Here is a 15,899-nt window from a genome sequence, read left to right as displayed (position 1 = left end):
TAAATTATCCAACGTTATAAAGCTCTGTGAATTGAGGCCACAGTCTTCTTTTCCACATCATGTTGTTGCAGTCTGCCTTTGTATCCACCTAGGGATGTAATCTGCATGGAGTTTGTATGATGTTCCCATGTTTGAGTCTGGGTACACTGATCCTTTCATGACCGAAATGCATGTTCATAGCTTAACCTGTTAATTTTCAGGCCAGTATAAAATGTGATTTTTGCGGTATAATTTTCTGTTTATAGCATTCACCTGTCATTGTTCTTCTATGTCTCTTGTGTAGTATTGTGAATTATGAGTTTATCACATACTCCGTGCAGCAGTGCCTTATGTCGTGGAAAATAAAACAGAAACATGCCAGAGGCGGCCCATAAATGCTCTTGTCTTGCATTGTTCCTGAAAGCCTCTAAATTGAATTTGACATGGACACAATGCTTGGCTGAGAGGTACTCACCTGTGCTGGCTTAAAATATGCTACATTCATGAAGTGTGGTTTCTTTTTTGGTTTGCGGTTTGCTAATTATAGCTGCCTGTTGTATATGAGGTTTTCTGCAGCAACCTCTTACAAAGGAGTGTACTGAATATTGCTCGGTTATAGATCTGATCTCCCGGAAAGTGTCACTGAAACGTTCCCCCCCCCCCCCTCCTAGTGGTCAAACCTCAAGAAGCCATAATAAAATGCACATGCTAATTTGTTTCTAGCAGTGCTCCTGAGCATGTCAGAACATGTACTCTTTATGACTGTTGGCCATGTACCCCCTGTTGTGGGTAACAATATCTTTAGTGCCCCCGGACTCGCACACAAGTAAAGCCCCTCACACACACACACGTACAAAGCATGTGGCTTGGGTGGGTGATGTTGCTGGGCTCTGAGGCTGTATACATGCTTCACTAGCAGGCTAGGGACTCGTTCCGTTCCTATGTGGGTGTGGAGTGGCATCGCTTGGCAGGTGGGGTAAGTGGTTAAAACCATTCTCTGTGCAAAGCGATCCATGAGTAGGACTAGGGCTGCTGTACATGCTGGATTCTCAGCAGAGATGGTTATTATTGGCCACCTCAGCCAAGTTTAATGTAGCATAAGTTCAGGTACTTCCAGGGTACATGTACCATGTGTTGAGAACCAAAAGTGTAGAGCAGTGGGCCGTAGTCCTCAGATGCTAAGGACCACTTTTTGTTGTGCAATATGGTGCTAAACTACATTGTATAGAGAATACTAATTAGTAGTAGAGTGTTGTTTAAGTTAGCCATTGGTTAAAGCAGAGTGTTTTGAATTGGGATAATACCTTTTACTGGTTAACTTCAGTATATTTGAAGAGTACATTTTTAAAGTAATATCATTTTCAGGGTCCCATTTCAATATTGAAAGCTTACCCTTTGAATCTTTAACAGATGGCTGATAAATAGTATCATCCTAATTCAAAAGCTTATGCCGTAGTACCAGTGAAACTCGAAAAATAGAATATTGTGCAAAAGTCCATTTATTTCAGGAATTCAACTTAAAATGTGAAACTTGTATATGAAATGGGAACCCTTTGCAAGTGTTTTGAATTAATTAGCTGATAAGCGTGCAGCACTTTGAGTGTAGGATATTGAACATTTTCACAATGTTCTAACAGGCTGAGATTTTGAAATATTGATAAGCTGTAAGCCATAATCATCATAATGTATATTAAAGGCTTGAAATATCTCGCTTTGCACGTAATGAGTCTATTTCACATACAGTATTAGCGTCACCTTTTAAGTTGAATTACTGAAATAGATGGACTTTTGCATGATATTTGAATTTTTAGGATTTCACCTGTAGAGTATTGCAGTGTTCCATTTGCCAGCTTCCTCCACATAGATGTGGTAAAGCCACAAAGCTCTGTGTAGATCCATGGAATGGATGTGAGGGCAAATCTGTATGGACACAGATGACAAAAACCACCCACACATATGTAAAAGCACAGCAAAGATTGTTTTTGCTTTATTCCCCAGAAGATATTTTAATCTTTTATTACTCATTCTTAATTCCACTATTGCCAGGACTGATATTCCACCTTTCATTATGATTCTTTGCTGTAAGGTCCGTACACACGCCGGACTGGAGGCAACGACGGGTCCGTCGTTGCCTCCCACTGGGTGGGCGTTCCAACGACAGTCCGGCGTGTGTACGCACTGTCGGCGGACTGATACGGCTGTTTCTGAGCGATCCGCCCGTCATTTGAACGCCCACCCAGCGGGAGGCAACAACGGACCCGTCGTTTCCTCCAGTCCGGCGTGTGTACGGACCTTTACTGTTTGCATAATGTGAACAAGACCATTGTGTGACTTTTTAAACTTAAAGAAAGAACATAAGTTGCTGAGAAAACAATGCATTGCTCACATACTTTGTAAAAAAAATATGCCTCTCCTCATAGTATATAAACCATGAACTTTCCACCGTTGACCTGTGCATTCTCTTAAGGTGGCTGTTCACTAAATTGCTTTCAATAGATTAGATGTTGTATTCAATGTAAGCATCAAATATATCAAACTTCGTACTACTCTTACATTACTTCGGTAGTGTGAGCAGCAACTTGCGTGATCGAGATCTCCATAGCTTCCTACAGTATTGTGATTTAAGAAACCATAAAATCAATCAATAAATAAGCATATTTTGTGCTTCCTAAGACGTACCTAGGTGTAGAGGAAGAAAATTAGAAACAAAATTCTGAACCAGTTGAGTCTATTGAAGTGTCCAGCAGGGCCTGTACCACATCTTTCATCCTGTAATCAATCAAACTATCGTTTAGCTGGCCAGGTTAGGGCATCAATCTTCATAATAACCATGATCTAATCTGCTGGGGAAAATCAAACTTTATGTACACTTAAAGGTTAAAGTGTACCTTTAAGTGAAAAAACGTGCCCCAAAGGGATACTCTCTTTCGTAGAGGGAAGTTTTTGGGTCATTCAGAGGCTTATCTGTCCTTGATGCATCACCAAAAAGACAGTCGACAAACCCTTGTTGACCGCATGCATCGTAACAGTGCAGCCATGGGCTTTGGGGGGGTTCAGCGCTAGAGCAGCCTGACAGAGGACAATTGGGAAGCCTCCAGACTAGAGGATGCCATTCCTGAGGTAAGTAATTGATTTTATTTTATTTTTTTATTTTTTTTACGTCACCGGTTTACTTTAAAGGGAACCTGATGTGAGATGGATATGAAGACTGCCATATTTATTTCCTTTTAAACCATACCAGTTTCCTGGCTATCCTGCTGATCATGTGTCTCTAATACTTTTAGCCATAGACCCTGAACAAGCATGCAGCGGATCAGGTACTCTGACTCAGATTTTGCTGGAGGAGCCATATGCTTTTTCCAGGGTTTTGACTCAGACGCTACTTGTGCCAGAAGATCAACAGGGCGGCCAGGCAACTGGCATAGTTTACAAAGAAATAAATATGGCAGCCTCCATATCCCTCTCTCGCCTCGGGTTCCCTTTAATTCATTCTTCATTAATGTCCATCCGAGGTCGCCTAGAAACCCCAGGGATAGAGAAAGTGGGGTGATCTTTCTAGTGGAGGCGCAGACTGCAGTAAAATCTCCACAAGGCACCAAAGATTTACACGACTTCTATGGTTGATAGGATAGTGCCTCTAAGTAGCTTAAGATTCTGCAACAGTAACATTATTGCATGAAGCACGTTTTTTTTTTATATTATTCTTTTACGAAATGCAGCACTGTTTAATTAGAACAGATAATTATATGTATTAGACGAGTAAAGATAATGTGAGTTATGGGCCGGTAATGACGCTGCCACACTTCCTGTGTTTTCAGGGGACCTTCAGCAACACCTTCAGGCCATGTTTACACTCCTCCGGCCAGAGGACAACATCCGCTTGGTGAGTCTACTGTGTGCAGTCTGGCATGTTATACCTCTCCTGTACCTTCTATCCTACCAGCAGCAGTTATACACGGTTCATTTACCTGTGTAGCAATTCTACAGCTCCCCCAGTGGCTATGCAAAGCAATGCAGTCAAGTTGATAGATTCCTTTTTTTTTCTTTTTTTTTTATTTTCTTTATTTTTGTATTTATATAGTGCCAACATATTGCGCCATCTGTACAGGCTAAATTGTCTTGTCACTAACTGTACCTTCAGAGGGGCCCACAATCTGTCTATGTATTATTCATAGTTTTATTGCAGAGAGCAGTCAATCCGGCCACCCCCCAACCCTCTTCAACCCCCCCCCCTTGCTTCTGTGCACAAAACTGTCCACTCCTGCACAGTACGCCATGGACGACGTGGGCTTGACACAGGCGTAGTAAGGACGACCGTGACGCCGGCCTCTGCACCGTGCAGGGACCCCGGGCCGGCGGCTGCAAATGGAGCTGTCCGCGTGGGACATTCAGCTGCAAGGGGCTGGAGTAAGCCCCAGATAAGTAAATGGGCTGTCATTTACTTTGCCTGATGACTCCTTTAAAGCAGGCCGGAATTCATAACTTCCCCTCTGCTCTAAAAGATAAGCAACAGCATAATATTAGCCTTTTAAAGAAAAAAAATTCCTTGTTACAGCTTATAGAGCTCCTTAAAGATGCTGCAGTGTAGTTACTTCCTGCTTTTCTGGGAGCACAGACAGGGTTAACCTCCGGCGGTTATATTTTATTAGCTCGCAATTCAGCAGACAGTTGACAGCTCAAATTACACTAGCTCATTACTTTGAGAAGGGAGAATTTGACAGGCTTTTCTCTATAAACACACACGGTGGATTTCTCTTGTTTTCCATCTCTCCTGTGCAAGAATTCAGTCTGCTTTTAAAGGTGAGAAACCTATGGAGGCTGATATTTCCTTTTTAAACAATACACATTGCCTGCTAATCCTCTGCCTCTATTACTTTTAGCCATAGACCCTGAACAAGCATGCAGGTCAGATGTCTCTCACAAAAATCTGACTGGATTAGACACATACTTGTTTCAGGTGTCATTCAGTATCTACTGATGCTTGAAAGATCAGCAGGACAGCCAGGCATCTGGCATTGTTTAAAAGGAAATGTATATATGTATGGCAGCCTCCATATGTAGGGAGTAGTAGTACTGCTAACTACATTTATGGCCCTGCACCTCCACGGTGGTGTGTGATTCTTCATCTGCTTGTCCATATGTAGGGATGTAACCGAACTAAGTGATTGTTGGTGTGACCGTTTTCTAAATGCACACACTGCTTCAGAGATTTAAGAGATTACAGACCCTACATTCCCTTCATAAATGCCCTCATGAACAAGTGGTTTCAAAACACAAACTCGGAAGAAAAAGGGTTGCCTTTTGAAGAGCGTTTGGATCATTGCTTGAGGTTTAACCGATATACAGGATCTATAGCTATTGTGGAATCTTTCATAGATTTTGCTTCTTCCCCTTTTTTAAGAGATTCGTAATGGAGTTGCTCGTGGAAAGCTTATCATAGCTAGCTATACAGGAATCTCTGCCCAAGGGGTGAACGCAGCCATACACAGCTTACTCCTATACAATAGCAGGCTTTGAAGTTCCAGCCTCACGTGGGAACTTGTATGAGAGCCGTCAGTGAGAGCTGCCCAGGGTTACTCACAAACTGCCACAGTCTGCAGATGTGTCTTCATGCTGCACCACACCCAGTGCAATTTTCCTGCTGTCTGCTTTCCTAACAAGAGAATGCTCACAACCACTTTTATTGCTTCAATAATGGTTGTTTTATGTGAAACGGGCTCCTATTTTGAAGCCCATATGTTTCTTTCTGTCCTAGTGTTTATCTTGCTTTAGAAGTTGACCTTTTTGTGACTGAAATCAATTAGAGGCAGTAGCTGGCAATGGCTGCCATTCCTTATGCTAGGTACACACCATACAATTTTGTGTTAAATAGATGGTTCGATGGATAATTTCCTTCATGTCAAATTTTATTTCGATCGTTTTTCTGATCGATTTCTCATTGAAGTGAATGGAAATAGATAAGAGATTACCAAATTGATCGGAAAATGGAATCGGAAGGAAAGTCGACCAAAAAAACGCATTGTGTGTACTCAGTATTAAGTAGACACTATTATCTGTTTATTGTCTATGTAGCGCCAGCATCTTCTGTGGTGTTGTACAGTGTACTAAAAGGACAATAGTGATGACCATGGATGCATCACTCGTCCAGCGTACAGTCAGTACGTCTAACACAAGTAGAAACTAATGTAAATAGTTCATATGTGGCATAAAAAAAACATTCAGCAGTACAGGTACATGTCCATTTAGTTACATACACCTGAAACAAGAAACACTAGGGGGTAGGACCCTGACCTTTGAAAATAAACAAACTTGCTCACTCCCGCTCGTGTCTCTGGGAGCTTACTGTGCAAGTGCAGTACGTCAAAACCTCGTACTGCAGTAAGCTCCCGGAGACGCGAGCGGGAGCGCGCACTATACGTCTTGTTCAGTGCCGGCGGCAGGGAATGGAGGATTGTAGGAGGACGGCGCTGGACATAACAGCTACAGGGGGCCAATAGAAGCCCTAGGTAAGTGTCTGGTTTTGTTTTGTTTTTTTGCTGTCCACAGAACCCCTTTAATATTAACCTCTTAAAGGGACCGTCTCTGTAAAAAAAAAATGAGTTTTACTCACCTGGGGCTTCCAGCAGCCCCCTGCAGCTGTCCGGTAGACTCCATCAGATGCTCTGGCAGCCACTTCCGGTTTCGGTGACAAGAGCCGACAGGCCGGGAACGCGAGTGATTCTTCGCATTCCCGGCCACTATAGCGCCCTCTATGCTGCTATATGATATATGCTATAGCAGCATAGAGGGCGCTATTGTGGCCGGGAATGCGAAGAATCACTCGCGTTCCCAGCCTGTCGGCTCTTGTCGCCGAAACCGGAAGTGGCTGCCGGCGGGGCCAGGAGCATCTGATGGAGTCAACGTGGGCACCGGACAGCTGCAGGGGGCTGCTGGAAGCCCCAGGTGAGTAAAACTTTTTTTTTTTTTTTTTTTACAGAGACTTAAGTGTCCTTTTAAGGTGCATACATAAGCACAATCGTTGAAGAGATTGAGACTTGATCCTTCTGGTTACAGTTTGGGAGCTGAGCGTTGTACAGACGCTTCGCTCTGCTCAGCCACCTCAGATGTGTCTAGCATGTATACAAGGCTTTACTGAAGCCCAACTCTAGCCTCTTCCCCGTTTCTCATGCCGTGCCTTAATCCGCTGACCTCTCCCTAACATTATCCCCCCCCCCCCCCCAAACTTTAACTAATGCGAACTGTTAACTCTAAGTACTCTCCGTTTTCTTCCATGCCCCACATTTCACCTATAGAATAGCCACATGCTGTCGCCAATATTATCTACCCTCACTGTTTATAACTTTTGCATAGGCCCTCAAAATCCCCCTTGCAGATAACTGCCTTTGGTCTGGTCTAATCTTGTGTACAGTACAGCTTGCCTCAGTAATGTCCCACACAGCTCTGTACTACATGACCCACATTTGTTTACAGAACAGCCCCCATCTCTTTCATTGAACATCTCACTGATCTGCACTTCCTTCTTCATAAAGTTGCACTGGGGAAAATACCTTATTTATCTTCTTTGCAGTCATAGATGTGGTGTAGTCTAACCGTTTTGTATGGTTAAGACTCTTAATTACAGAAGTGTGCCAGGGCCTTACTGATTTGTGAAGCACATTCTCCAAACATAGATCGTGCACGTAATCAACCCAACTTGGGTATCGCATGGGAGATACTGCAGCACAGAGCTATGGTTTAAGACCTTCAGGAATTCGCACTGTGGTAGGATATAAATTCACCTGGGTTTTAATACTAATTGAGAAAGTATACTATACCAGGTTGGCTTTAAAGTGGATCCGAGATGAACTTTTACACATTGCATAATTGTGTTCCTTTCCTATTGTTTATAGGGCATTCCTCAAGCCAAATACTGTTTTTTGTTTTTGTTTTAATACTCTCCCTATAAACTAAACAAGCCACGCCCATAGGTTTTCAGAGCGCCAAGGCACTTTCAGACAGTAGCAAGGGCTCATGGGAGCTCAGTCTGGGCAGGAGGAGGGGGAGGTATTACTAGCCAGAGATTTCAGAGGCAGAGGGGAGGAGGAATAGGGTTTAGGTTTTTTTTGCTCAAGATGCAGATAAGCCCGCCTCTGTGTAATGTTTACAAACAACATGGCTGCTGTCATTGTATCACAGGAAGAAATAATCATATTCTATGAAAGCTGTTTGCAGCTAGATTTGCTGTGTAAACTATCTAAACTTTAGATGAGATATATAGACAAGTTACATTGTCATAGTTAGTTTTTCATCTCGGATCCGCTTTAAGTAAGTGCAAGATAAAAGGCTTGATTTGCAGAGCAATGTGTCCGGCTTGTAGTGTCTCAGTTCCTTGTAGTTTATTTGGCATTGTCTTCCTTTTCCCTCCACTGATGTGCGGCAGTTTCTTGGAATAGCGAGCCAGCAGCATGCTGTTTCCTGGAGACTTGGCACTGCTCTCTCTGGTGTTCCTGCAGCGTCAGCCCTGACTGGGCACACTTCGGCTGAGCAGCTGATGCCGTGCACTGTGCGTGAGGACACAATAGACTCGAATCCCTGTGGGGTGTCTAGCCGAGCTGCAGATGTCCCCTTTGATATGGCACGCTATACAGGAAGTTCTCTTTTCCTGAGGATAACACACTTTTCTGCACAGTGCATCGCCTGACGGGTTGTTGTGCACCAGGACCATCGACCATCTCTGATCTGATACGCTGGGCTTTCCTGTATGATGTGTGTTTCTGTAGTTGGTCACCACCAAGTAAAATTTTATTTGTTTTGGGATGAGTAGAAAGGCTTCGGTCTGGATTTGATCCATGTTAGGCTGTTGTGGTTGCTCATCCTGTAAAAGTAGCCAATACTAGCCCACATTGTCCCCTCCTGTAAACTTAATCAATACTGGCCCTCTGTGTCCCCTCCTATAAAATTAATCTATACAGCCCCTCTGTCCCCAGACCCCCAACGCAGAAAATTTTCTGTAAAATTAGCCAATGCTGGCCATTTCTGTCCCCTTCTGAAAAAGTAGTCAATACTGGCCCTCTGTATCTCCTCCTGTAAAATGGCTAACACTGGCTCATGATCTAGCATTGTACATATTCTGGAACTGTTCAGCGTTCTGCACATCTATGCATCCACTTTTGAAATCTCAGTGATCTTCCTCAACTTCCTGAGATACTGAAGTGTCTAAGATCAGGTGCTGTAAACAAGACCTAAGTGGTCAGGTTTGCACTCTTATCCCCTCATGTCATTGGTGACACAATGGTGAATGCGGAGACACTGGCACCCAGTCAGTAATACTGGTTATGCAGACGTTTGTCTATTTCTCATTTATACACAACAGAAGTCCAAATTAAAAACTCCAGTTCTCACACCATCTGCGTTTACATTTATACGTCTGTTTTGACAGCACAGTGGCTAACACTTTTTTACCTAGTAGTGCTAGAGACTCGATACAGTTCACATTCAGAAATGTATCTCGCCGTGTCTGCGTGGGTTTCCTGACACCTCAAAATCATGCTAATAGTTTAATTTTCTTCCCTCCCAGGAACTGGCCCTAGGCCTAGACTGTTGTAGGGATTACATTGATAAGTCCTCTGAGGGACAGTTGGTGACAGGAATTGTTTGATGTTCTTCGTGTCAGGCTATGGAAAATATGTCTGCATTCCATAAATCTTTACTAATAATTGTTCTGTGCTTCTTTTACTAGTGCAGTAATTTAATATCAGCTTACAGCAATATGGGATAGCAACTTATTTACTTCTGCTGACTTTCTAGGCCGTGAAGTTGGAGAGCACTTACCAGAATCGCACGCGGTATATGGTCGTTGTATCCACCAATGGAAGGCAAGATACAGAGGAGAGCATTGTGCTGGGCATGGATTTTGCATGTAATGACAGGTAAGCACAATTATAGCGCCAGGATTTATTCTGCCGGTGTACTATGTAAGCATATGTTTTGCCTGTATTAGATGTGCTCTTATTTTACGCAGTTTGTTCATACGCTAATTGGCTTAGAATAACATGGTTAACTTTCATAACTTAAAGAGACTCTGTAACTAAATTTTCAGCCTTATTTCTTCTATCCTATAAGTTTCTATTTGCACAGTGGCTGTATTATCTCTGTTATATGATCTAATCTTCCCTCTTCTGTCCTCTGAGGCTGGAATGTGTGGAATGTGCTGCACTGCTTGTCATTGGCAGAAGCTATACACACCCTCTCCAAGCTCTGTATGAGTCAGAGACTGGGCTACTCTCAAGCCTATCACACTCTAGTTAGAAGCCATGTCTTTTCTTTGTAAACACTGCCTAAAAATGGCAATTACAAGCCAGGATTGCAGCAGGGAGTTGCAGAAACAGCGCAGCGGGGCCCAGGAGAACATAATGAATAGAATAGTATGCTTTTTATTGTAAGAATTTTAGAGTACAGATTCTCTTTAACTTACTAGGAACTGTGAGATGATGAAATGATTTTCATTCACAGCATAGTCCCTTTAAAGTCGATATGTCAGAACAAGATGGCAATTGGCACCAGGGATGATTAATGAGATACAGATATTTCTGAGTTCATGCAGATTTAAGTACATTTTTATGCAAATATATGCAGATTGAAAACAAACCAATCGGTTTAAAACCTGGGTGGGACTTGATTGGTCCATTTTCAAGCTGCATATATTTGCATAAAAATTTGCATAAATCTGCATGAACTCTGAAATCTTTGCATCTCATTGATAACCCCTAATAGGCAGTAGGAGTGCAGCAGATGCTAAAACACTTTGCTGATGAAATAAAATCTGTGGCTGAAGCTTAATTGTGATGGGACTTGCCCCTATCTACTGATCCTATAGCACAGCAATTTCAAAGCACGCACAATGTTCTGGCCAGCACTGGCCCTCCATTGCTTTGGTTCTTAGTTGGCCATTCTTTACAAACATTTCGACCTTACTTTTGATTATGGAGTTCAGCTTTAAGCATAGGACAGTAATTTCCCTTGCAGATGCAAAAGTGTTGTTTTTACAAATCATTAACTACCTGCGGACCGAGCGAGTACTAAATCTAACGGCAGGAAGGGAACGCTGCGGGTCCTGACCGGACGTAAGCTCTACGTCCCATTGACTGCGCGCCCCCGACCGTCCCCGTCGCTCGGTCTGCTCTGCCCCGCCGCAATGTGATGCTCTGCCGTCATAGCGACGCAGAGAGAGCAGCCTGCAGCGGGGACAGAGAGGCGTGTCCGGCGGGAATGACGGTAACTTGCGGGCGATTCGTCGGAAGCGCCGGTTTGCTGGACCAGCACCCTCTGGTCCTTAAGGGGGCAGAGGGTGCTGGTCCAGAAAGGGTTAAAGTGGTGCAGAGGAAGGAAAAAAGAGAGAAATGCACCCTGTATGTATTCAGAGAGTTTAGCCTGTCTAATTCCCTCTCATCTGTGTCTAACCACAAGTTTTAATTAGATTTTTTTTTTTGCAAACATTTTGATCATTTTTTGATTAATAAAATAAAAATGTCAGCAGCAATCAAATACTACCAAAAGAAAGCTCTATTTGTGAGAAGGAAATAAGGTTAAATTCATTTGGGTGCTAAGTTGTATGACCGAGCAAAAAAAACGTTAGTGTGGAAGTGCCGAATTGTAAAAAAAAAATAAAAATGGCCTGGACATTAAGGGGGGGGGGGGGGGGAAGATAAACCTCTGGGGCTCAATAGGTTAAAGGTTATTATACTTTAGAGAGGGGATTCTGAGTTCAGGTTCACTCTTGCGTTTCCTCTTATGGAAATTGTTGTGGAGTTACAAAAACGAATCAAAAGCCAAACATTTGTGCTCTAAGAAATGGATGCAAAAATATACATCAAAGCCTAATTCCAGCATTATTCGGAATCTCTGTGGCTGACTTCAGCCAGTCTTGTGACTTGGTCATGTGCAGCATACTCCATTCCCTCCTCCACTTAGAATAGTCTCTCTTGTGTGCTGGTGCCAGTTGGATCATTCCAGCCTCTGGCCATGTGACACAAGTTCTCCCTGTAGTAAGTAGGGTGATGGTGAAAAGTCCTCACAGCTCTGTGGCCTGTACAAATTTCACGCCTGACTTCTGTTTACTTTCCATATATCCTGAGCAGCTTTCATGTCTCAGAAGTTTAGTTTCCATTCTCCCCGGCAGCTGGAGACTCCCCACTTCTCTTCCTCCCTTCAGCCATCAGCCAGTGGGAAAAGCAGGGAACTGCTATGCCAAGAATCTCCAGTGTCATGTTATTCATAGCCGCACAAGTCTGGTTGCTATGGAAAATATTTCTCTGCTTGTTATGCTACTCCACCTGCGTATGGTGCAGTAATGGCTCCCCTCCTCTCTTCTGACACGAGATTGGCGGGTGATGTTTTTGGTCACCGGCAGGTTTTCAACGGAGGCCTCTTATTTGTCTTGTGGTAGAGGTCACACAAATAGCCACTCGTTGCTTTCTTCCCCAGTATTAGGCCTATAAAGAAAGGAAAATTAGGCTCTATTGTGAGGGGGACATAGCTGGGAGCTGTGCCCAGGACACATTCACAATGAGCTGCAGCATCAACTCATTTTCCAGGCATCCTGAAATTCTCTGAAGAAACTAGAAATATGTGGTACCAAAACCATTAACTCCAGTTGTGCTAAAGCTTAGCTACGGGCTTGTCTCTACTCATTTTTCCTGGCTTTATCAGGAAAAATGAGCCAAGAGCAGCCCACATAACGCTATGAAAGCCTGGAACCCACTTGCAGTATTTTGGCAGCCTTTGTGTTTTGAAAAACGCACTCTCATTCACGTGAATGACAATCGCTGTGATTTTTCTCATTCACTTAAAGGAGAATTGAGGCAGAATTGCCGCAAGTTAATGAGAGAGCGTTCTTCAAAGCACAAATGCTTGCAAAATAAAAAAAAGAAACTCCAAGTGGGTACCAGGCCCATTCAATATTGATTGTCCTGTTTTACCACTTCCATGTAGTATGAGGCAAAACAGATTTTTGAATACTATGAACAGATTAAGTAAGTAAGCTCTCATACTACATGGAAGTGGTAAAATTGTCCAATCAAAATTGTATGTGTATGCACCCTATGCCTGGTACACCCCTTCAATTTTCTTTAGTCAATGACTATGCAACTATGACTAAGGGCAGACTCTGAGCCTGATACATGTCAATTGATCCTGTGGATGTGTCTTGTTGTTTGTTTGTTTTTTTTTTTAATAAAGAATACTAGCTTAAAGAGACTCTGAAGTCTCAAAAGAAAAAAAGTCTCACTTTCTTGGTCGTGGATTTTGCTGCCCTAAGCGCTTCCGTGTGAGGCAGGACTATGGGCTGCAGCCCTGCCTCACACGCGTCTGTCAGTTGGGCGGATCTCTGCCTCTCCCCCGCCCCTCTTAGCGAAGGAAGACTGAGAGGGGCAGGGGAGGGGCGGAGATCCGCCGCTGACAGACGCGTGTGAGGCAGGGCTGCAGCCCATAGCCCTACCTCACACGGAAGCACTCCCCGTAGTATGCCCCGGGGAGTTTGGGGGGATTTAGATAGCGTACTGCGGCGGGGATGCGTCGGTTTAGTTAGGGATAAAGTATTACACATATTTATGAAATAAGCGTTTTTTAGAGACTTCAGAGTCTCTAGTGTTTGGAGGTGTTGTCAGCACCTCAACAGAGATATGCTAAATGGGTTTACAATCGATTCATCTCATAGGAGCAGTCAGGATGGCGTCAGAACATGTTCTTCAAGCAGAGATTAGGCAGTTTTGCACTTGTATGCAAATCAAAATTTTATCTCTGCTCTAAAAGGTTAAACTCCTTATCGTATTAACAAAACAAAAAACCTACAATACTGTATACCATATATCGCCAACAGGGGTGTGTGTGAAAGAGAATTACTTTCCTAACACAAGTGGACCTTCACTTTTAAACTCAAGTCTGTTTCAGAGAGTCTTGATATGGGAAGTCCCAGCTATGGAATAATCAGCTTTGTAAATAGTTTTTGTTGGCTATCTTTATGTTTGTACCGGCGCTCAATGTTTTGAGTCTTTGGTTTGATGACGTGCAGCCATATCTATGCTGTGCAGCTGTGTCCTCGCGCTTTGACAGATGCAGGGAGAGCATTTAGTAGACTCATTCTTGTTCTTCCCCAGCAGTGAACACAATTTGAACATTTAACTACTGGGACATACGTAAAGAAAGCCTCTTCTGTTACAGAAACCAGATTTCCTTTCTGTATTTATCCAATTTTAGAGCACAAATAAGACCTTGTTTAGAAATGACTTTTCCCAGCGTCCTTTTCTCACTATCGAGGCGTTTTGAGAATTCTGGTTCCTTCGTCAGTAGCAGTCGGTTCAGCTACCACATTCTCTTGTCCAGAGTCTGAAACTTGCAGGGTCTCCCAATACCTTCATGCTGCATAGCTAGTCAGCCTAAACACCACTGGGATGGTGGGGCTCTACATTCAATCTACAACACTATATAGATATAGGAAAGGTTTCTGATGCTGAAACCAGGAAAATTACTGTAAAAGTGTAATCATTTACTGATTTCTACTATATGTCCTTATAGTGCCTTATTAACACCTGATGCCTTTCCTGTACCAGCAGACAGAGGAGGCTGTACTTCCGTATGAATCCTCTGGGTCAGAACTTTTCCCACTGTCCATTTCTGATGTCTGGCTTGCATTAGATCACTTCTGCTGATGTACATACAAATAGCTGCTTTTTCTGGGTCACAGTAATTATACACTGCAGGCTCTCCGTCACATTCTATATCGGCTTGCTTACTCTGCTCCTGTAACTTGGCTGGGCTTGTTTCCTAGTTAAGTTTCACCCTTAGAGTATAAGGTGGGGAATGCGGTTTCTTGGCTGGTCAGCATTTCTAATCTTTTTATCACTTTCTACGTCAGGTTTGGGGAATATTCATCCTGCAGTCTGACAGGTGGGGAGCTGAAAATATTCTTGCTGTACAAAGTAGAGCTGCCAAGCAGGAAATGCTGGTGCCGACCCCTTATATGTTCCTCCGCCCCCCCCCCCCCCCCCCCCCCAACTCAGATTGGCACCCTTATCTCTAATGATTCCTTGTGTACTATTCTTAACGTTTTGAAATACTGTATTTCCCTCATGTAGGAAAACATTTCCTCTACTAGTTTACCTCTCATGTACAACATGATGCATTGGCTGTTATGAAGTATCCTAAAAGAAAGGATGTGAACGGCCATCAGAAATATGGCAACATGACCTACTGTATTCTAAATTTATGGTACTTACATGCTAGCATGCAAGAATATTTAAATTATTCATTATTTCCTTTTTCCAGCCATCTTTAGAATTGTTGATTATCTAAGGGAAGATCTGTCTGCAACTTTCTGCCCCATGCTTGCTGATTGGCCCATCCAGAATCTTCCACAAGACTATCTATCTGTGTTTTGTAGCACACTGCGTTAAGTGACCATATACGTGAAAATATTTGGCACTGTAGCGTTGCACTGTTGGATACACTGCAATGCTATCGTCCGTTGAATCTACTACTGCTCCCTTGCTGCTTTCAATCAATTAAAATTTGCCGTCCAATCATAATTGCGATTGACTTTTGCCGCATATCAATCAAAATTATGATTGTTGCAGCTCGTTGCATCATGGGTAACCGGCAGAGTCAATCAGTGAGGGCCCATAAACTAAAATATTAAGAGTCAAACTAAATTAGTGATGACATTCTCCAGACTGTATAGTATAATTCTTACTACCAGTTGGATGAAAGGTAGACCACTGCAAAATTGCTTTACATTGGGTATTGGCTACAAATGGCTCCCTGAAAGCGAGCTGTCGCTACAAAGGATTGCATTTTCCCCACAATCCTTCAGGGCAAGGTGAGATGTCGCCCCTCCCAGACGCAGGAACAGACAGCACTTCCCCCTATAAAAGAATTAACTGGTTAGT

General features: G+C 43.2%; 1 protein-coding gene and 1 long non-coding RNA gene across 4 annotated transcripts in view; one reads left to right on the top strand and one right to left on the bottom strand.

Moving 5' to 3' along the window:
• SSH2 (slingshot protein phosphatase 2) overlaps positions 1-15,899 on the top strand; it is a 302,262-nt gene that overhangs the window by 249,122 nt on the left and 37,241 nt on the right. For all 3 annotated transcript variants that reach the window (XM_068270325.1, XM_068270323.1, XM_068270324.1), the window contains 2 exons: positions 3,798-3,862; positions 9,766-9,887. In XM_068270325.1, the coding sequence (XP_068126426.1) occupies positions 3,798-3,862; positions 9,766-9,887 (187 nt within the window). The remainder of the gene's footprint in view (positions 1-3,797; positions 3,863-9,765; positions 9,888-15,899) is intronic.
• LOC137547111 (uncharacterized) overlaps positions 11,620-15,899 on the bottom strand; it is a 57,053-nt gene continuing 52,773 nt past the window's right edge. The window contains exon 3 of the long non-coding RNA XR_011026483.1: positions 11,620-12,449. This is a non-coding gene — a long non-coding RNA (uncharacterized lncRNA). The remainder of the gene's footprint in view (positions 12,450-15,899) is intronic.

Source organism: Hyperolius riggenbachi, chromosome 2 (assembly GCF_040937935.1).
Source record: "Hyperolius riggenbachi isolate aHypRig1 chromosome 2, aHypRig1.pri, whole genome shotgun sequence".
NCBI lineage: Eukaryota > Metazoa > Chordata > Amphibia > Anura > Hyperoliidae > Hyperolius > Hyperolius riggenbachi.
Note: the sequence above shows the minus strand (reverse complement) of the source record. Positions and strands in the feature narration are given on the sequence as shown.